Genomic DNA, 23551 nt, shown 5'->3' on the forward strand with positions numbered 1-23551 from the left:
ATCCAGCTCTTCCACTTACTGGACTGCACACACACACACACACACACACACACACACACACACACACACACACACACACACACACACACACGCACGCACGCACGCACGCACGCACGCACGCACGCACGCACACACACACACACACACACACACACACACACACACACACACACACACACACACACACACATCCTGCTGTGCTCAGCAGATCTGAACAAAAGGCTGTGGACAGCGGGTCCACCCCGGTTGAAGATGATGGATGGTCACAATTACAACAACACACATGAGACTACTTTTACATTTTATGTTGTAAAGTAACGTAAACAATGGCAGGGACTCTGGAAAAGCGAGGTAAGGAAACACCTTCAGCTTACACAACTTTGAACTTAAGCCGTGGGTTAAACTGGTGCATCATGGGGCAAATGCAGAGGGCAGACTCTCCAAAACAAAGCATGAAAACTCCTCAGCCTGTTTTATAGGGAGCTGTGCAGGAGCTACTGCTAACAGTGTATCTTCTAAAAGTTTGCTCTTTTTCCCACTGAGGTCCAACAGGAAGTGGGTTAGATAAGTCAACAGAATGTGATAAAGGTAGGCTTAAAATAAATACAGTACGATACAGTGACATTCGAGTCCTGCACATGAATCCTGTTAGAAAGACACTTTGACTTTGTGGCTCAGGTGCTGACACTAAGCTTTGTTCTCTCAATGACAGGAAGTAGACACTACACTTTCAATGTAGGAGCCACGATGTGCATCAAGCGTGTGGTGAATATTCTATTCTAGTTGAAGACGAGCAGATGTTCATTCATTAATTGAATAGTTCACACCCTGCTATAAATGTCCCTAGTCAGCATCATTTCCCCATCCTGAATTACAACATATCAAAATCAAAATCAAAACTGTAACCAGCAAGTGTTTAGTACAAATTCAGCTATGATGTATGTATGCTGCTAATTTTGCCGTGATAAATGCCAGTCAGTTAAGTCATGTATGGTTTCTTAAACATAATGAGTTCACTGTACTCAAATGGTGTCCACAGTCCCCAGATCTCAATCCAATAGAGCACCTTTGGGATGTGGAGGAACGGGAGATTCTCATCATGGATGTTCAGCCGACAAATCTGCAGCAACTGTGTGATGTTATCATGTCAATATGGACCAAACTCTCTGAGGAATGTTTCCAACACCAAGACAGAGCCACAGTGGTCCAACCTGGTACCAAGACGATATGCCTAATGAAGTGGTCCATGAGTGCATGGAGCGTAGTTTTCTATATCATCAGCTCATCAAAAATACATCAGAGCAAAAACAACAGTCAACAAAGAAAACATTTAACGATATTCAATCACTAACTGGGACCAAGCCTGGGTTTTAAACGGGACAACTCGGTTTGCAGGGGGTTGCTGGTTCAAGTCCCGGCATGGACCAAGAATTGAAAATTGGGTTGATAGCTGGAGAGGTGCCAGCATAGTTTCAATAGTTTATCAAGGTGCCTTTGAGCAAGGCATCATGCTCAATTTTTCAGGGTGTGCATTGATGGTGCAGCTCCTTTACTGCATGTTTCTGTGTACAAACAAGTTCTGTTTGTGTGTGTGTGTGTGTGTGTGTGTGCGTGCGTGCGTGCGTGCGTGCGTGCGTGCGTGTGTGTGTGTGTGTGTAAACACAGCATGATTTATTTAGAGTGGAAAACTGAATTTACCCCAAGAGGATTAATAAAGACTATCTTCTTCATCTTCTTCTGTTATCTTTGGGCTTTAGAACGCCTCTTCAGAAATAAATAGTTGATGTGACAGAATCTACGTCAGTAGATGAGTTTCCTGTTTTTATAGCTTTACATTGAGATGCTTTTAATACTGAAGATAAAAAAAACTAAAACTACTTTAAACAAGAATATCCTTTTGTGTCCTTGTATGATATATGAAGCCATATGTTGCTCATATTTTTACCTTTAATGATCTACATGATGGTTTATTCACTAAACATGATGAAACAACCAACACATCCTTTAAACATATTGCAGTGTAGTGTTGTTGAAGGATTTCACTGGCAGAGTCCTGAGAGATAGAGCAATAAAAAGGCTTTGCTTTAACATCAATTCTTTTTTTTCTGTTTGAGTTCCAGTCTACAGAATTAATCACTACACACATACATCAGCGATAATAACAAAGCTGTGAGTCACAGAAGAAGAAGAGAAAGAATAAAAAACACCTGAATACTGAGAGTCATGGACGTCACCTTCAGCTGATCTTCATTCTGAGTTTTCTCTCTCTGCAGAAGCTTTGAACTGAATCTGAGCTTTGGTATATTTGATAAAACAACATATATAATAAAGACATGAGCTGGCACTGGAGATTTGAGTCTTTTCTGATTGTGAGATTTTTATTAATAAAAATGTGGACGGTCGGGAATTGAATGTCTGTGTTTTGGTTTCATTTATCTACTTCTGAATTTTCTATGGAGATTGATTTAAAACCCAGAAAAAAAGGATGTCTGCTCCCTCAGAAAGTTTTCGTTTATTTAATGCAGTTTAATCTGTGCAAAACTTTAACGTTAAGGTCCTGAAGAAACCAGTGCACCATGACTTTTGTTTGGAAAAGGATCAATAAATCATGATTACAGAGGCGAGAGAAATAAAGAAGCATAATGGTCTGTGTCCACCAATAGCTCCATGTCTGTGACCTACATGTCAGCACACTTTACATCAGGCCGTACTGTTGCAGGTCATCTGAAGACCTAAACTTTGGACATAAAAGATGAGTGAGTACCTGTGAATGATGTGCTGACTCTGCAAGTAGTCGAGCGCCAGCGTCATCTCACAGACGTAGAGTTTGACGGCGTCCTCACTGAACTGGACGCTCTGCTGCAGGTGGTAACGCAGGTCTCCCCCCAGCAGGAGGTCCACCACCATAAACATGTCCTCCTCATCCTGGAAGGAGTACCTGGGTACCAGGGACGGGAGGACACAGTGCTCACTCAAAGTCCAACATACAAATACGAACAAAGACGGAGCTCACTGACAACATGAACACAACACGTGCTTTTGTGTGCTGAAAGGCTTGCACTGTAAACATCTGCAGACACACATGCATGTTTACAGAAACAACACAAGCTCAAACATGGTGGATATTAGAGCAACGACAGACAAGCATGCTCTACCTCGCCATGCCGGTGTCTTGTCCTAAAGTCCTGTACAAGACGACTTCTACACTTCTATGTCAGTCACTTGAGCTGAGCTGCGCCTCTGATTGGACAATCAGATGACAAAGCCTGGGTTATAAACGGGATGATCCCAATCTCTCTATACCCCAGAGTTAAAAAAAATAAAATAAAAAAACAGTCCCGTACAGCGTGTGCCGTTGGCAGAATTAGACATTTTTTGAACCAGGCTATAAATGATTATAATAACAGTAATTAATGTAATAAAATTCAGTTTTTTTTGGCTTGATTTGTGTGTGGTTTCTAGTCTTCCTGCAGCCAGCCTCATGTGGATTCTTGATGAACAACTTTTAGCACTTCTGCATAAACTTCATTTTTCTGAACCGGGTTAAAAACATTACCATTAGAACACTAACAATAACACACTCAAAAGTGACTGAATCACTGAATCCACAATGTTTGGTAAGTTAAGATTCAAAGCAACAGCGGCTGGGTTTTATGATAGACTCCAGAGGTCTTTCTGTATGAGAAGTTATACCAGGGATTCTTTGAATAATGCTGTTTTAGCAGAGAGTACAAAGATGCACCTCACATTATCGTGAACATGTTGACAAAGTGATGTAACCCAGCTGTTATAATTGACTTTGAGTGCATGAAAACAACAGGCAAGATGTGACTGGGAGCGGATCCCAGTATACAGCATTGTCATACATACTTGAGGACTGTTGTATTTTTGGCTTATTATTCATTTTTTACAAGTGAGTCTAAATACAACCGCACATATCAAATTACACCCAGGCTTCAGTCTGTCAGTAGTATGTGATGTTTGCTCACAGATCAGAGGTCAGATAAGTCATCTTTGGTGCATTTCAGGACTCTGGGAAATCTAAACAATGACAGACTTTTTCAAGAGGTTTTCAGGTCAAAGTTTTGATCTGAAATAGTTTGTTAGCAGCAGCCTCATGCAGAATCCTGTTTACAGAGATAAATGAGCCATCATCAGATTCTCACCAATACAATCACTGCAGGTTGTGTCACACCTGCTTTTGCTCTCCATAAAAGTTGTGTCTTCTGCATACTAAAAAGCCTGCTGACGTGCTGATATGTGATTGGTCAGAACTATGAAAGTACTACAGAGCACATCCCATGCTAAAATCCACCCCAGTACAAATTCTACAATTTATGTAACATCTGTAAATAAACCTTTGTGTTATAGTAACTGAGTAGAAAAACACTCTGGTATCCATTATCGCAGATTAAAGGGGCTGTGAGGAGTTTGAAGTGATCTTGAAAAAGTCTCCCTTCTAGATATATGCCTGATCGTAATCCACACTTTAAAATGAGAGTACTAGCACCAATATTTGTTATTTTGAAATGCTTCGTCGCTTATACTTTGTAGCCCCCTGATCAGGTTGAGCAGGACCACATTGATGTACATGTCGAGAGCTCTACGTCAACACCACGCCGGCTGACGAAGTATTGAAGTGAGAAGAGATATCTGTGTTTTTCTCTGCTTGACAATGATTTCTGGGATTAATTTTGTAGTGATGGTGGACACTGGAGCCTAACTGTCAGACAGAAAAAGGACAGAAGAGCAGAAGAAAGATAAACAGGAGAATAATATAGCCTGAGCTAAAGGCTAAAAGAGCTAATCTGTGTTAATGTTGATTCCAACCCACAGTCAGCAGTTATTCTGCAGTGGTCTGTTCAAACTTGAGAGTCTATCAATAAAATGAAGAGTGAGGTTACGTTAGCTCTGCTTGGTAGATGACTGGCAGGACATAACCAGGATTCACTAACGTTACACATTATAGACTCGTCTTAGAGCAATGGAATGTCAGTAGTGTTACATTGGGTCGGCTACTGAACTACTGTATGAACTGACAGTTAGCATGTTGACATGTTAGCCTATGGACACATTGTAGCACAGGGCCGTTTGTAGTGCTATAGCCGACTTATTGTCATGTTTCAAACAACAGCACTACATAACTGTTCTGATAAATTCTTGTCACATAGTATCCGGTAAAAAGTTGTTTCAAAAAAATAAATTTTGTTCAAAAATCAAACACACACCTGGTTAAAAGTCACATCTTTATGACAGTGCATGCCACTCCGGGCCAGAAGGTGGCGAGGTAGTCCATTTAAAACGGATCCTCCTCACAGCATCTTTAACGGTGTCTAACCCCCTCAATTATCTGTTACAACTCAGAGAAAGTGACAGAAAAACTGTTTCATGTTGGTTCCCATTCAATTCAGCAGTTTTTATGTTTATTTAATATCTACGCATGCGCGTTGTTTCTGGGTGAATGTGTATTTCCTGGCAGAATCTGCGCACACACAAAAGTTGCTTTTGACAAAAGTGATTCACATTCATCCCATTAAGATGCCATTAATGCAAAAGAATCCACATAAAGAGTCATTATCGGTGGAAATTGCTGTTTGAAGCAGCCCATTTTGTTGATGAGATTTTACTGAACGCTCCTCGTGGTCCTCTAAACATTTTCAGGCTCTTTAATCATGCACATCAAATTAAAATACAGCCTCTTGGTGATCTGGGAGGGGATTTGTAACACTCCACTCCACAATTTTGGCCCCAAACACAGCACAAAACATTAATTCACACGGGTGAGCAAACTGTTTTGGTGCAACAGAAGCTAATTTCTCATCTGAAGAGGGGGAAAAATGGAGGAATAATATCTTAATAGGCCCTGTACGTCGGCATGCTGCAAAGAGAGGAAACAAACAGAGCCACGGTGGTTTCCTCTTTCACACTTGGTTTAATGCTGTTTCTTCTGAGCCAAATCTTTATTTTTCCATTAAAGCTCTGACACTGTGCTGATATTACTTCTCTTCATAGCTGCAGGTTTCTCTGTATCTGGAGGCTCAGCTCTGAACACTCTGATTGGTTCCATTCAGGTGCAATTTCCTGCCTCTCAATATGAGAGAAGCAGGGCGAGTGTTTCTGCAGAGCAAAAATCATTCCATCTCATCCACAGATGAGAGGTCCTGAGGAAAATGAATACATCTGCAGGACTGTTGGGTCCCTCTCCCCTCCCATGAAGCAGCTTGGATTAATTTAAGAATAAGGTGGTCCTTCATGTGTTAGAATAGATGGAAGGCAAAGGGAGGCAGATACAAACAACAGTACAGTATTCCCTCCTCACACATTACAGATGGAGCGATAAAAGCAAGAAACATCGAGTCAAACTGAAGAAATGGGGAACATAAAATTCAAAGAAGACAGAATTCCAAAAACTGAACCATACCTATCAACTCTGCAATTTTCATCCCCTCATTCTGGTTAAACATTCATCATTTCAATTTTGGCATCAGTATTTAAAAAGTCTTTGTAGGGCTGATTCTACTTCTAGCACTTTAAAGCCTTTTGCACACCAGACACATATTTTTTGCGTAAATATTCCACACGTTATTCCTTTTTTTTTTTTCGAGCCTACTGTTTTTCAATGCAAGCATTCACACCAGCAACGTTCTTAATTTTTTGGGCTGAGATTGATTTTCCCAAAGTTTTTCTTATGAGTACACATCCAACCAATCAAAACGCTCGTTGACAAGCCACATACCAAAACGTACAACATTGATTGTATTTGTGTCTCAGCATCTGGTTCTTTACGTCAAAAGACACAAAAACTAAAAGACAGCGATTAGAAAGACACTGTTTGGAGAAGAATACCTGCAGAGATTGAATATGACGCCTCCAAAGTTTTTCACATTTTCGTTTATTTGCGTTGCCGTTGGTGTGCAGAGGCCTCAATACTTCAGGCTGCACAGTGGTGCAGTGGTCAGAGATGTTGCCTCACATCAAGAAGGTGGCTCATTCAGATTCCTGCAGAGGGGCAGAGCTGCATGTTCTCAAACCTGCCTACGATTTTTCTGTAGACCTCGAGCCCAGTGAAATGCACGTCAAACAATTGGTCTGGTCAAGACTGGCAGAGAAAATGGATGGAAAATTTGAACTTTGTGAAGTTGTACTTTATCCATACTTTATCGACTTAAGCTGCTTTATTACTGGCAGTCTGACTTTGTTCCAAAAATTTGGACTCCTTTCAGACATTTGGTCTTTCTCTTAACATTTAAGCTTGGTATTTATTCCAAACACCCTCTTTTTAATAAATACCAGATATCTGGACTGAAAGACCTCATTCTGAGCAAATGAACACAACTTCTGGTATTTGGACATATTCCTAGAATCTGGACCATATCCCTTGAGTGGCATTTTGGCATCATTCCCAAAAGTCTGCATTTGCTTCATATGCTAAGTCTTGAGAGTTGACTAACAGAAAACTCAGCAAATCATTTATGCTGCAATAACCAATCAGGGTGGAGATCCTCCAGTGACCCATGCCTGAATGGACTGCAGAGGTTCGTTCACCCAGAAAATATAGGACAAACTGTTTGTATCTGTGTGTGGCTTTCCCTGAACTCTGTGACACTAGCTGCTTTTTATGTGCTCAGGAATAAAAAGGAGGTCATTTTGATGAAAAGGAGCGAGAAGGTCAGATAATCTGGTGCGAGGTTTCCTGTGAGTTGATCAAAAAGTACTCTGGGATTTGAACATGCACACATTGAAGACACAATGAGGTCTGTCAGGAAACGCTTGAGCTTTTATGGGATAGAGTCTGTTTCCCATAAGCGTTAGCACCCACTGTCATGAGGGCGTGACCATTAACAAGGCGTACATTTGTTTGAAGCAATTCAATAGAGAACAGATCTTTTTAACACTGTTTTTCTTTGTTCAAGACAACTTCTACCAGGATACAAAACAACAAGGTTGACACAGCCATACTTTTGGCGCTTTCCACCTGTTCTTTGGACGATGAGGTCAACATACAGACCTTTACATCCATGTAGATTGGGATTTGGGGTTTTAAATGTACTTGAAATAATTAAAAGTTCTACTAGAAACTAAAACTAAACTAAACTAAAACTGAAACCTATTTTGTGTGTAGCTGTTTAATTATCCGACTAAAATTTTTATCCTGACTCTGAAACACAGACCAGCCTCACATATGTCCACAGACTGGTGTCAGTGGGCAGCCTTAGCAGATGGTCATCCCCAGGATGTTGTTTGCTGTTGGCAGGGATTCCTCACTGTCACCTTTTTATCACCTCATTGTCACAGTTTGATTTCCAGTATCCAGTTGACTGATGAGCATCCTCTGAGACTGTGCTCTCTATCTCACTGATCCACTAAACAGCCTCCCCAGTCCTCGACTCAAATATCTGGGACCCTGAGAGTGAGGGAGACAGAGGGATGCACCCTTGGTCTGGCTGTCACTTCCTCCCTCCCTCAGTCTCTCTGAGGTGACAGCAAGATGTCAGATATGGGCAGAGGACTGGAGCAGTAAAAGCTCTGACAGGCCTGTCACCTGTGAGGCTCTGCCAAGGATGGGACATGAAGTATTTGATTCCCCCATCCATAGACTTCTCTAAAAATCAACTCAAGAAATGAAATCTACAAATATAGTAGTCATTTTTCTGCTATCTGGACGCCAAAACAAAGACTGGTAAACACTAAAGGAAAGCTAACAATCAGAAGTAGGACAAGTCCAGTGAATATATGGCCTCCGGTTTTGTAGAAATACAAGGGTTGCTGTGTTTGGCATCTGCTCAAATCTCTGTCAGTTCCTTGGCTCTCATCCATGTCTTTATCATGACTCATCACATCAAACTTTTTGTGACTTCTTAAAGTGAAATTAAGAGAAGCTGACTTCCTGTAATTGCCAGGATATATGGAGATTCAAGCACTACTTCACCGTTCATCACATTGAAACACCATGAATGGATTAGATTTAAACTGACTTGCTTGTGGACACAGTTGAATAAAATTTTGTACTGAAACCACCCCCTACCTACACACCCTCATCCCGCCTTTAGCGTATTCCTCAGGGATCTGAAGGTTTTCTCAGCATGGTAACATATACAACCCTTCCAGCATGCTCCTGGACGACCCTTCATGTGTCCTCTCAGGGAGACATGGAATGGAAAACTAAGGTGAGGTCAAGAAGAATCCTGAGCTATGGGCTAACAGTGAGTTTACTTTGGACTACTGGTTGTTTAATGCGTGAAATGCAACAAAGGGTAAACAAGAGGCAGCTTGCCATAATTTCTCATCCTTTCTATTCAAACTGCAAGCAAATAGATGGAATTGTGACTTTTTCCAGCCCTTTTCAAGTTTTGGTCATGTGTGATCTGTGTAAAAAGACATGCTGTAATAACAGGATCAACAGCTTGGGTTGAGATTGGGTTCATTTTTTACTGACTTGGACACAGGTGAAGTTTTGTACTGAAATATGTGGCACCAGCCTTGCTCTTGTGAGACATGATATTGGATCAGCGTTTGTGTTTTTGTCTGTGTTGCTGCTGTTAAACACTGGCTATGCCTGATAGTGATATATGAGTGGATTCTGGAGGTTAGTCTGCTACGAGAGTCTTGCATGAACTCTGGACCTAATTTCACCTCCTTTACATTACTTTTTAAAAATATATTTGACATGGGTAAAACCCTTAATCTGTGAAATATATATGAAGTCTTAGCCCTCTAATTGCAGTACTCTTGTGACTCTGTAACATTTTTATAACAAACATCTCTGCCGCTATCACAGCCAGCAGGTGGCAGTAGCCGCTGCTGTTCCACTGCAGTAATGGCGGCCGCCCAAGATGGCGGTGCCCACAATTTAGCCATAGGATTGGTCTATAATCCCCGTTGCTTTCCTAGTTGTATTTGGCATGTTTGGAATAAGTTTTAATATCCAGTTATTTTTACTTTTTGAGTAGTCTGTGTGGAACACAAGAAAAAAAAAAACACAAAATACAAACGTCTTGCAACTGCACCTTGGCTTGTATTGTTTGAGTTAGAGAGTCAGTCAATAGTTTTGGTTCCTTCTTCAATGTCACAACCTTGTCATTTCTGCATTTGCAGATTTTTTCTCCAGACAATGATTCTTCAGGGCATTGCAGATCATCTGCCCTTGCTGGCTACTGTAATATTCACGTTCATATTCAACCAGTCTAGACTCGTGACCTTCTAAATGACAGCTGGGACCCCATCTTTTACAATTTATTGTCAAACATCAGATGACAGCTGGCATTAGGAGAGTTACTGCCTTAAGTGCATCATGTCCTTCAAAATAAAGGTGCAGCAAGGACTTTTTAACAACTTGTTTTTTTTTTTCAGGCATAAATCTGCAACTCTATGGAAAATATTTCACAACAAACTAAAAGCTGTGTCCCATCAGCTGAAAAGCGGCTTCAACCAAAAGCAGACACAAGAAGACGTCTACAAATCTCAATTCTGCCAACAGCTCCTGCATTAATGTACAGATGTTCATGAAATAAACATTGTTTGTAGTAATGACTGTTTCTCTACAGTATGATGTCTGCTACACCTTTGTTTTTAGATTATTGAAATATGAATTTTATCAACACAAGGTACAGAGTGCACTGTTAGATAATGATTGTAAATGATTGATATAAACAGAGTTAGCTGTCCTCTAGAAGCCTGCATTTTATTGACTCAGCAAAGATCTTTCTGAGAGTCCTCATTTCTTGTTTTGCAAGTTCCTCTGGGTCACAGTTTTTAGAAGATTTCAGTTAGAAGCACAGACTGTTTATAGAGTGGACAGTGTGGCTCCGACATTTACCATTGTACGGTTTTGAAGCCAAAATTCCCCCGTCACAGGCGCAGCCATAGTAGCAGTTGTGCAGCCAGAGTTTGCGCAGTAGAAACTGTGAGGGATTCTGGAAGAATCTGAGTGGAGCCGGGTGACAAAAACCTCGGACATGAGAAACATTTCTACGAGGTGTATTAATTTTTTAAAGTTTGACCAGGGCTCATCTGGAATGACTGGAGAGATGCATTTTTTAATCTATACTGCAGCCAGCCACCAGGGGGAGCAGTTTTTGTGGTGACCTCACTTTAAGCCGAGCAAGTCGACGGCTGAACGCATGATAACAAAACTCAGACTGAACACAAGAGGTAATCCAAAAAAAGCTTTCATCATGGGTACATCTGATGTGATCAGCAGAGTCCAGTGACATTTATGAGCAACATCTTCCACATTAACCTCATTTCCTTCACTGTCAGTCTAACTCTTCGTGCTGTTCTCTCTTCTGTAAAACGCTGCTTTGAAATAAGTGTGCATGAGCAGTAAGTGTGAGTAAGAGCCTGGAGGTAATCTGAGATCTGGAGTGAGCTGTTTCTGTCCAAAATCAGGAGGAGGCCATGTGGACGGGCCAGAACAGGACGAGGCTGCAACAGTCACAGTATCTGAGAGAGGAGGGTTGGCCCGCTGGAAGGAGCACAAGGAACTGGCTGAAATAATCAGGCCATGATGACAAACGAGCCCGGGGAGGCAGGGAGGAGAGGGAAATACAGGGACAGTGAAGAGGAGAGCAGTCTGAGGGAGAAACAAGAGCCCGTGATGCTGGAGTCGGTCTGAAAAGTTTCTCTGGCCTACATAAAGTTGATGATAGAGGTGTGCTGCCTGGATTGAACGCATGACTCAATCACGAGACATTCGCACGCTCCTCAGAGAAATCCTGGAACAGCAAAGAGAGTCAGAGCTTCAACTGGTCGCTTCAGGACACAACAACCTCCTCTGGCCTGCTTTCACAAGGTGTACTCTTCATGTCCTACAAAAAGTTCTGTGAAAGAAGCGACGGGGGGAAGTTTCAAGGCCGTAGGTCCACAACAAATACTCTGTGGTGGGTAGGGGCTGATGCTTACTGAAATATTCAACTAGTCCTCAACTTAAAAGAAGATAAATCAAAAAATTTACACAACTAACATCCTGAAAGTATATTATTTCTGTTGTTCTTAAATGTTTAAATGTGATACTATTATCAGACAGCGCAGGTAAAACTTTCATGTGATAAGGCTGTATTTCTCAAATAGCCGGGCACACCCAAAGAGGCATAAGCATAGACTGTAAAAGAAAATGGATGTCATCTTGCTTGGCTCCAAGTGAGGTTGCCACAAAAACTGCTCCCCCTGGTGGCTGGCTGCAATATAGGTCAAAAAATTCATCTCCCCAGTCATTCCAGATGGGCTGTGGTCAATCTTTAAAAAATGAATACACCTCATTGAAATGTTTCGTACGTCCGATTGTTGTGGTGATTTGAAGATATCATTTGGCTGCCTTGTATTCAAGTCTACTTTTTTAATTAGTTATACAAGGTTAAAAACAAGGTTTTACGTCACATACCTTTAATAATGATTGACAGCTGCCACTCTTATATATTTTTTCAGGGATTGTAAAATATGTCAGGAGGTAGAGTCAAGAAGTGATTAGACTCTCGAAAGATATATATATATATAAAGTTAAGCTAGATATGATATGGTTTTGACAGAAAATAATTAAGAACTGCCAATAGTTTATCTACAATGGTTGCAAACCTAGACCTTTTTGATTTGAGTGGCCAAACTGTGGCACTTACTTATGTGTCAAACATTAAATGCTTACTCCAAACCTGGGAGGTTCATCTCTTAGGAAAAGTTTCTCTGGCCTATTTTATAGAGTGGCAGAAAAAGAGTGAAATTTTAAAAACACCTTTTTTGTGTTACATCTAATTTAACAATCTTAATAATCTAAGAACATCAGTTTTTCTGTCTGAAAATGTTTTGTGCTCATCTTCTCCACAGACGGATTTCCTTTGCTGCTCTGCGCTGCCCACTGACATGAAACTTGCGTATGTGAACTCAGACCTGGCGTGGGATTTGAGCATACCCAACGCCCACGTTCAGCTTGATAAATGCCGATCTGTGGAAATAAGCGTACACCCATTTTTTGGTGGTACGCATGTTTGATTGATGAGGGCCAATGTGAAAATGTGCTCCATAAACATCCAGAGTTCAATAATAATAATAATAAAAAAAACATACCAGAGTATACATGTTGAGATTGAAGTTATGAAATGGTGCAGAAAAACAAACAAATATCAATAAAAAGGTGCAAGAGAATTATTCAGAATGCAGGACAAGAAAAAGTTGGGGCTTAAAATGTTTGCAGGTGAAAATAATCTAAATATGAAAAATAATCCTGAAAAAAAACAGATCCTGATCCTGCCATAAAAAATCCTGACATATTTTACCCATAGCGCCCCCGTATGGAGAACATTTTCCTTGAGATGAAGCAGAGTTTGCTGATGTTTATGCTGCATGTCAGCATTTTCAATAACTCAAATGTGACCCCTCTTAGAAAACCTTTTGACACAACTAATTTAGGGCTTAAAGTTGATTTAATAAATTTACATCAAATTTACACCTTTTACATCAGATTAAGGGTGTAGAGCAGGGATCTCAAACTCATGCCATGGAGGGCCAAGAGGCTGCAAGTTTTCTTTCCAACCACCTCCACCAGCTGATTTCACTGCTTACCTCACCTTGAAGCAGAGAGCAGGGACTAGTCAGTGAAATCAGCTGGTGGAGTTTTTGGTTGGAAAGAAAACCTGTGGCCTCTTGGCCCTCCATGGCACGAGTTTGAGATCTCTGGTGGAGAGGCAACACTGATTCATGTTTTTTTTAGTTAATGACTTTCACTGAAATCCCTTAAAAGAGTCTCTTTTCAAATTCATTAGGTTATTTTGGTCATGTTTGACAACACAACATGGTTTTGAATCTCTAATGCCGTGGCCACACCGGTCACGAATTCGCAAATTTAAACGCCTGTCATGCCTGTGACGTGCTGCATGAATGCCCGGGTCTGGAGGCTGGACTATTTTAGCAAGCTGAGGAGCGAACGCGCACTGCTCATGCGGAGTAGAGAGCCCGCTCATTTCAAGACGGAAAGCCCAAAAGAGCATCTGAAAAACAACGAGCTGTGGTTTAAAAAGGATGAAAGGAGAGTGTGTGAAGCTTTGGAGATCACAACCAAGGCCTGCTGCCACTCCCTGGTAATCCGCAGCACAGTATCACGCACATTTGTGTCGAAAGATCAATATTTTCAACTCAAGCGTTCAGGCGTCTGACACCCCAAAAGCGCTACGCCAAAAACGTCCAACGCACCATCCGGGGCGAATCAGCGTCCATACGCATCTTTGCATTGACTTTGTATGTAATCTCGACGCAAATTTACATCCGGTGTGGCTGTACCGTAACAAAGCTTTGATGTTGAGGTCAGAGGTTTGCAGGTCTTGCATGAACATTTTATGATACTTTAATGATTTTAAAATTTGAAAGAGGTGTTTTTTGCTTGAGACTTTCTGTAACTCAAACATGTGGCGAACCGTGAGTACTACAGCTGGGCCTTCACCTCAGCCCTCACAGCCCAGAAAAGAAATCATTGCGGAAAAAAGTAGTTAACAAATAACATTTTCATTGAATAAATAAAATAAAAATAAAAAAGAGGCTTTACATAACACAATGACTAACATTATTAAGTGAGTTTACAAAACTTACTGAAATAACCTAAAATGATGAAGAAAATGTCTTTAGTTTTTATCTTTGTCAATCTGTGTCATACATAAACTCGTTACTTTTACCCATGCAGAGTACTGGCAGGCTGTCTACACTCCTGAATATGGAGGGAGTCTCTCATTTTTAAACCCTTTTTCTGGCTGTTCTCCTGGCTTGTGATTTCTCCTGATTGCCCATTCACTTTAAGTATGCTCCTGTGAGCGCTAATATTTTTTGAAAGTGAATCAAGTCCCGTACTTGGGCGTTATATCGAAAACTCAAAAAACCATCCACCCCCTCTCTCTATGTTGGTTTGATCCAAAGACGCTGCAGGAGACCTCAGAGACGGAGACAGATAACTGTGCAGCACTTGATGAAGAGTTTATCAGAGTCTTAGTTGTTTTCTATCTTTCTTTTTTGGTGTTGACATGTCGTGAGTTAAACTAACGTAGCTCTGCTCTAACGCAGCATCCTCTTCAATCAGGAGAGTTTAGAGCAGCGTGAATCATATAGTAAGAAGGCTGACTCTGAAATAGTGAAACGTGTGTCGTTGTGAAGTTCTGTCTGTCTTCGGTGTGTGACGCGCATACGCGCTGCGTGTATACGCGACAGCGCTCTCTCTTTACAACAGGGTAGAGTTCAGGTGGAGGAAACTGACTGAGCCAGTGAAAGAGAGGGAGAATTCAGTCCACAATGTCTTACACAGTGCCTGTGATAGATGGAGTATTAAGACATATCCACTCGCACGAGCACGACCAGATGAAATTTTTACTCGCACACGCTGAAAAAATGCTAAGACGTTAGCCACAACTTCGCTCTCGTCTTCTTCCATTCCTCTCACCACTCTCACCACTCTGCCCACTGTTCGGACTCCACGAAGGCCTATGCTCTTCTGTTTTTGTCCCGCCCCCCAAAAAATCAAATCGTGATTGGTCAATTTTCCTGTCTCTCCAAACCAAAACAGCCTGGCCTTCGTGAAGTCCTAACCACTTAACGAGCCAGCAAACCGGGCTCAGATAGAGATAACATGTTTCAAGACAGTAACCCTTTCATTGCTGAAGTGAACTTTGCAGTAAACTTAATTTTAAAACTTACATGATGTATCAAATTTATTTTATTCAACTAAATGAGAAATTATATATATAGAGATATACGTATATTTTTTGGTCCAGATTTTTTTAAGGCCTTCTCTGAAGGCCTAGAAGTCCCTGAAGGTTCCCCACTGTGTTTTAGACACTATCCATCGGATAACGCGGTCGTATCAGTGGAGTTTGAGCTTAGCTTTCTGTACCTTCTCTTTGTGCTGAACACAGGCAGGCAGGCTGTGATGAAGGTCTTTGAAATGATTTGTGATTTTTATGAGGTTGATTTAAGGCTGAGCCCCCTCACAGAGCTCTATTTAACTGCTGACTGGGGGTGTACAGGCTAATTTGTTCCACAGTCTCCAAAGGCCTTATTCCATCCAGGCCTGAAATCAATATTCCTAATGGAGGTTGAACATGGCACATCCATCCTCGGCACTCCTCCGCCCGCCTGATCGCTAGCTCTCTGCCTCTGATGAAGGGATGGACAGAGAGCGCTGCGCTATGCACCCCCAGATGACTCACCCCATTTGGGTTAAGAAACCACTAAAATCCTTTAAGACCATCCCGAGGGACTGTGCTTAAAACTTTTAGACGACAGATGACCCGAGCTCCCCTCTGAGCCTGTTTGGTCATGATTCATTCCAGCGTCTCCAGGCCTTGAAAAGAAACCAATGCTGCTGTTTGAGAGTGATCTGTTGTGATGTAACGCTTCAGGCCAAACCTTGGTTTCATAATGAAGCCTCACACTCCACAGAGCAGGAGATCTCAGTCATTCCTGCTGGTTCTCCTCCGCTTGGAGGCTGGGTGGACAACCTCTGCACTCTGAGGTCTCGAACACATACGAGGGAAAGAAAAAGTCAGCGTCTTCTCATGTGTCATAAATCCTAACAAGACTTAGTGTGGATTTGCTGTGTGCAGCAGATGATGGTTAATTTTTCCTCCTCCAGGGTAATCCATTCAGCGCACCCTTGACTCCTACACAGCATTTCCGTGCAGCAGCGGGGGAATGGTCGCTGCAATTACTGTGGGCTGTAAAACTTGACATCCACCCAGCTTAAGGCAGCCTTCAGTGGGCTGATGGGATTCAGTGTGGGCTTTCACAGGGTTGCCTCCTAATGAATTTCCTCTGAAGCTCATGTACGATGCCGCTCAAATGCAGGATTCAGGATGTCTCAATGAAAGCAGCTTCCAGACTGTGTGTGCGTGCGTGGAGGTACGAGCTGCAGGAAAATCGTACAAATCCTCTTAGTCTGCACTGTTCTTTCTTGACAAAACAAATCAATGCTGCTTACTTCCTCTGCACTGTCTCACCCCTCTCTCCTCTCTGTGTGATGCAGGAATCATTACTTCCTCTGAACTCTGTTTGCTGTGTTTTCCGGGATCCTTTCTTCTCTTCTGGATGTCTCTTTGACTTGCTGCTGGCACCGCATCAAGAAAAAAAATCTCATGTGAAGCTCTATCAGAGGCAGCATTTCCCTGACTTGGATCTTCTTCTGTTTTTTGTTTGTTTAAGACAATAGGAAGTTTCCCAGAGCCCCAGCAGGTCCATCCCTGGCATTAATAGCGTCATGCACCAGAATGCCTAACGCTCTGATTGAGAGGCCCATGATCTACAGGGACACGGTGAAACAGCAAACCCCCGCAGTGAACCAATTAGGTTCCTCGTTGTTTTACAGAAAGGGAGTCGAGGGGGAGCTGAAGCAGTGTTCTCATCAGTCCTGTCTCATTACCTGCCCGGCTGAGGCTCCGTCTCACGCTGCAGCTAAATGAAGACTCTTTGTGAGATGCAAACAGGTGCAACACATCGATGCTGTCACGCTCAGACGCTCTAAAGGAAACTGGGGCAGAAACAACAAACTTACCATCGACTCCAGCTTTGAAATGACTTCCTTTAAGTCGTGCTATGTTCTTTTTCTCCACAACCCGAGTCCAGGCAGAAAACTTCCTCTGTCAATCAGTCTGTTTATCTGATAGGGATGAATTCGGTCAGTTTCAGACACACTGAGGACATCAGACTGGGTATTCTGGAGCAAAGTTATTCACGCTCTCAGGAGGCTGGAGATGGACAGTCTGCTGATTCTAACATTAGAAACATTAACCCAGCTGCCCAGATTTAAAGTCTGAACACACTTTAGAAACACACTCCTGAAAAAAAACAGCATTCAGCCTCTGAATCACTCAGCTGACATGCAGGAAACACTAGAACTCTCTCTTTTGCAACATTTAAACAAATTTTATCATCTCTCTATGCTCACACTAAACTAGGGCTGCACAGCGAATTGATAAAATCGATAAAAATCGATTAGTAAAAGCGTCAACGTTTTTCCATAATCGATGCACTGTGCTGCGTCATTTCTATATTAGTTTGTCTTCAGTTTATTTGTCCTCTTCCTTTTTGTCAGATTATTTAGTGGTTGGTAACTAGCTAAAGGTGCATTACCGCCACCTACTGGACTGGAGTGTAGATTACCTGGGCTGTGGGGCTGTATGCTTCACATGTAAACAGATCAGTGTGGCGGAGGAGAAGCCGAGCCGGCAGGTGAGGGAAACAAGTAAACATGCTAATAATGGCAGACCTGGAAAAGCTGTTCATCCAGAAAAATTCCCAGAGTTTGGGAGAATTTCACTTTGAGTAAAAGCACACAGCATGTTAATTGACAAAAATGATCCAGCACTTAAAACACAAACATGTTTGGCTCATCGATGATGAGACAGGGAGCTCAACAGTGAGGTGAGGAGCTACAAAATCCCACATACACTCCTTTCATATGTTGTGACATGCATGGTTTGTCTTTTAGGACTCGTTTAGTCTTTTTATTAAATCATCACCCTGTTTGAAAACCATGAGGAGTTCATCAAACTAACGTTAGCATTAGCGTTAGCTGCCACAGATAGTGGTAGGGCAGAGGGAGGTGAACTGTTTGACCTGCAGGTGAAAAGATTGAGGACACATTTTTATTTATTTTCCTTTTTGACCTAATAAGTTCTTAATCTGATGACATAACGATATACTTTCTGTTATTTTGCCCATACTGTTGATTCTTTAAGTGACAATACATTCATATCACTTTTTATACTTTATGAATGTAGCATCTGGTCAGTTTAAACTATGTTCAAATTTGTTGTTTCTTTGTAAAAATCTCTAAGCAAACAATATTCATCAACTAAAATAACAACGCATGTTTGATTTTGTGAATTTTGCTTTTATGCATTCTCATCTTTTTTTCGATTCAGCGATTAATCGTTAATATAATCCTCAGAGTAATCGATTACTAAATAATTGTTGGTTGCAGCCCTACACTAAATCTGGGGACCAACTTCAAGACTTTCAGTATCAAGCTTCCCTTGCCATCAGGTGGCAGCACACATTTAACAGAAATAAATAAATGAATAAGTAAATAAATAAGGTTGTATTTGGATTGATTTTGTTCGTTTTCGGTCTATGCGCGTTTGTAACTGAAGAGTGCTGCTGATGTAATTTACGTCCAGGAAGCGCTCCCATCCTCACTCTTCAAAACCATTAACCAGCTGTGCGTGCCATCACTCTCCTCTCAACCAACCTGACAGCAATAACAGCAGCCTGCCGAGGAGGAGCCTCTTCTTATGGCTGCGATGCAGAATTGACAGTTTCCATCTGCTGTTCAAGACGACTGAATACAAGCAATGAGCTGAAGATGAGGGAAGCAAACGCTTGTATTTTTATTTTTTGCGAGTCCTGTGACCTGGACTTGGGCTCTAACAACTTGAACTTGGATGCAAATGATGACTTTTTTCAGATGCTGAAGATCGAGAGGCTCAAGCCTACATACTGGTTCTCTGTTTAATTCTTTATGTACGTGATTTCTTTGTATAAGGCCTAAATATTTTATCTAGTTTCAAGTAAAAGCTGACATGAGAGTTCAACTAAATGCACTTTCGTGTGACTTCTTTTTTTGTAAAAGTTTGTTTGTTCAGTACCATTTCCTCCCAGGATCCTTTGCTACAAATTGTAAGTTTTCCTTTCATAGAGTTTACAGCGATCGAAAACAAGGAGCAGTACAATGTGTTCAGTGTGTAAGAAAAGGAAGGAGAGAACAGAGACTCTCTCAGACTTTAAACTGAAATCCCAGAACAGAAAGAGACATTTTTACATTATTTAGACTGTTTTTAACGAAGCTGAATTTGGGATAAACTTATAACAATATCACTATCAGGCATCTTAACTCCTCTCACCACAACTACGAAACGTAAATATTAAACATTTGATCACTGCTGTTTTACACTAAGAGAGTAACAGATACACTCAATATTGATGGTTTGATACCTCACAGCAACAATGTTTTTATTCCAGCACATTTCACATCTTTGGAAAAAAAAAAGTCCTATTTATTTTTTCATTCTACTTATGAGTGAAATTGTATGATTTCTAACATCAGGCTAACATTATGACTTTTTTAGTTGTAACTAGGAAATATTCAGTATCATATATATATAATATATGTCTTTAACAACCTGCTCACTATACATTATTTCCTACTTATCAGGCAGTTTAATCCACAACACTGTCCTCTGGATACTCACATAGAGCAAAGAGATCTATTTTACATAACAAGGAAAATAAAGATTTTAAGTGCAAGTCTCAAGGTCTGCAGCTGTATGAAAGTTAAAGTCACAGCAGTATGAGAAAAAAAAAACACTTAAAGGTTTGAGGTTGAAGGCTTGGAGAGAGTGATTATCAATCTAGTTTTTTACCAATGGACAAAGAGGAAAATGTTTGAATGGAGTTTGGTGCCCCAGAGCTTTAAAAGTATCTATCTGAACTGCAGTAGCTCCTGGAAGCAAAGAACAGCTGTTGTTGGACCTATCGACAGTGTGTCCTTCAGATTATCAAGAGTACTTTGTCACTTTTTTCAGTGAAAATCTCTAAAGCTTTTATCACCAGTGGCAAAGTTCACTTTCATTCCTTTGTGCTGGAGCTGAGATAGAAATCTCAAACACTTGGTAGATAAAACATACACTCTCTCAGGTATAGGTTTCACAGGAAGTCTTTAAACATGCTACGTGTTATAGCTGTAAATTCAAACTTTGATGTCAACCAAACTAACTTATAAAATGAAAGCTTCCCTGCAGAAGTGTTTGAACATTTCCGTATTGCTTCATGTAAAGAATGCTCATTAAACTGTGTTTAAAAAGGGATGTTTTTGATCAAGAAAAAGAAGCAGGGGGGTTATTCTGAATTATTTACATTGAAAAACTGTAAGAAGCTTCAGCAGCCCTGTTGTTACGTACCTCACGTATAAGGGATAGCCCTCAGGTTGACTCTAACAGATGTCTGCTTTTAGGACTGATCCTCCTCAGTCTGTTTGAATTCAAGGCTGTTAAGAGCATCAAATGTGGAAAAATCCAAGACATTTTGAAGAGCCGCTCAGAAGAAATCGCTGAGTGTGAGACTGTTACAACTCTGTGCCTGATATGATGTCTATCAGCTCCCAGCGAGACAGACAGACCCGCTCTGAAGCGTTTCTGTGAAGCAGACATAAAAGCAGAGGGAGGAGGTGTGAAGTGTGAAACTTCTCATTTCCACATTGCTGCGAGGGTTCAGTTTTTTTCACTAATGGGCATTTGATTGGATGCAAAGTATGAGAGAGCGTGAGGAAGAGAAGCACATGGAAAACTAGAACACAGAAGGCTTTGGCAGCCGTACACTCCTGCAGGGAATTAAACTAAAAAAAATACACAGGCCGACGACTGTACGCTCATTAAAAGGGCCTCAGTTTGTTCTAGTCGAGCGGCTTCTCCTGCAGGCAAAAATATCCTGCAGATTAAATCATTCACAACTTGGTGACAGGATGAGTCCAGGACACAACACGCTATCCGCACACCATCAGCCCATCATGAGATGCATAAAAAACAGAGTATTCTGTTCGCACGTGCAGCATCTTTTCTCGCACTTTCAGAGGAGGAAAGTGCTGTGTGTAATACGCCATGAATGCCGTGCCAGGTCCCCCAATTACATCTAGAAAAGGCGTCCCGCTCGGAGATGAGCGTTGAATAATGAAAGCAGCCTTAGTTCACCCACATATATCATACTCAGGGGAAGAGCGAGGTCATTTCAAACCGCAGTAATTATCAAATGTGTGCTACAGAGAATCACAGTCAAAATTAATATCCCAAAATATCTCTCCAGTGTTTCAGTCTTTTTTAACTTATTGCAGTTGGTTTCTGGAGGAAGATTTGTTTCAAGCATTAATGGAACTTTTCTTGCACTTAGCTCCAAATGCATAAAAAGTTAAGTGCATGCAACACAATACTCACAAAGAGGACATCTATTTTAGGGCAGCAAGCTTCAGAGTGAGCATGCTCTCTTTGGTAAATACACAAACTGCACAGACAGACAGACAGACAAACAGACAGCCGACAAACAGCAGGCAGGCGACACACGCAGCGCAGACCACATTGAAAGTGTAAAAACAGGATAGTCACCAGAGATTTACTAAAAAAACATGTTCAATTTCCTGAAGGATCTCAAGCTCTCTAAAGACGTTTCGGACCTCATCTCTCTCTATGCACTGCTGTTTGTTCATGTACTTCATGGCGTACATCTTCTCCGTGTCCCGCTTTTGCACGATGCATACCTGCAGCAGAGAAACACAACAGGGAGAAAAGAGAGGGAAAGAAAATAAGTATTTTAGTCCAAGATAAACACAGTAAGGACAGTCTGCATACAGAATGTGCACACAAATCTATACAATAACACCAGAGCATCCTTTAATGAACACACAGATCGAGCTGCAGACTTGTGGTGGCAGGGAAAGATTTTACAGCACTCTTGCCAAGTTTCAGCTCTTCAAACTCAGCCCTGCTGCCATGTACATCAAATAAGTGTTCAAACAGCCCACAGAGTCTCTGAGCTGTTGATTAATGCCATCGTAAGGACAGACAGTCTCTGCTGACACGCTGGGAAGCTCTAATGAACTTCATTTCCAAACGCAGAAGTTTGTGGCACAAACCACTTCCAAACAAATCAGCTCATCATTTATTGATCAGTTTGGAGGTTTTGTCAGGAAGTGGCTGTGAAAGGTCAGCAGCAGGACGGTGCTCAGGAACGGTCGGCGTCATTACAGTGACATTAAAGTCAGACTCTAGTCATCCTGTGTCTGCTGAAGATCCTACCAGCAAACACACAAGGCCTCAGAGTTTAAAGGGACTTTTTTCCCACTCGGTTTAAGTGCTTGTAAATGGGGAAATACTTAACATTCTCTGTGGGTGTCTTGTGTTTTAAGATATTCTGAAACAAAAAATATCCTAGTTGTTCAAGACAAATTTCAAGTTTGACTAACTGATCAGAAACAGTCAGATAAAAAATGTCTTACATGGCAGAATCGCAGTCTGTAAGTAAACCATGGGAAACATGATATTTGCTGACTAGCATTAGCAGAGCTAGCACCACCAGTCTCCAGCCTCGTTGTATGCTAACATCCTTAGAGGTTATGTGTCAGTTTAATCAGACATGTTAAACTGACAAACAACCTTATCTGTATTTACCATATCAAAATACTGACAGACCACCACATACTACAAGATACAATCTTTCACCTGTGTTGGTTTACATCCAGGTAGTAGAGTGTTAGAATTAAGGTGTTCCCTGTCAACAGAAGTTACAGCCCGAACAAATGACGGCGCTACAGCTTAGACCCCCACACAATATTTAAGGCTGACAATAGAGAGATAAAAAAGGTTAATTTAGGGAACAAGTAATCTTGATTTCAACTATCAAAAGTGACAACAAGTAGTTGTTTCACTGACTAAACACAGACACGCAAACATCCCAAGTTACGTGTAAGGATGCATCTGGTATCAGGCATTGGTCCAATTCAGACTCAAAAATATGTATCAGATATTTGCAGCAAAGGACCCAA

The 23551-nt window shown here is 41.3% G+C and overlaps 1 protein-coding gene across 1 annotated transcript in view; it reads right to left on the reverse strand.

Moving 5' to 3' along the window:
- The window catches only part of stk32c (serine/threonine kinase 32C), a 153642-nt gene that overhangs the window by 30265 nt on the left and 99826 nt on the right, over window positions 1-23551 (reverse strand). The window contains exons 3-4 of the mRNA XM_074675879.1: window positions 22116-22267; window positions 2765-2938 (exon numbers count right to left, since the gene is read on the reverse strand). Of these exons, the coding sequence (XP_074531980.1) occupies window positions 2765-2938; window positions 22116-22267 (326 nt within the window). The remainder of the gene's footprint in view (window positions 1-2764; window positions 2939-22115; window positions 22268-23551) is intronic.

The sequence above is a fragment of the Halichoeres trimaculatus genome, unplaced genomic scaffold (genome assembly GCF_033239565.1).
Source record: "Halichoeres trimaculatus isolate MK-OKI-2021-1 unplaced genomic scaffold, fHalTri1.1 fHalTri1_scaffold_8, whole genome shotgun sequence".
In the NCBI taxonomy this organism is placed as follows: Eukaryota; Metazoa; Chordata; class Actinopteri; order Labriformes; family Labridae; genus Halichoeres; species Halichoeres trimaculatus.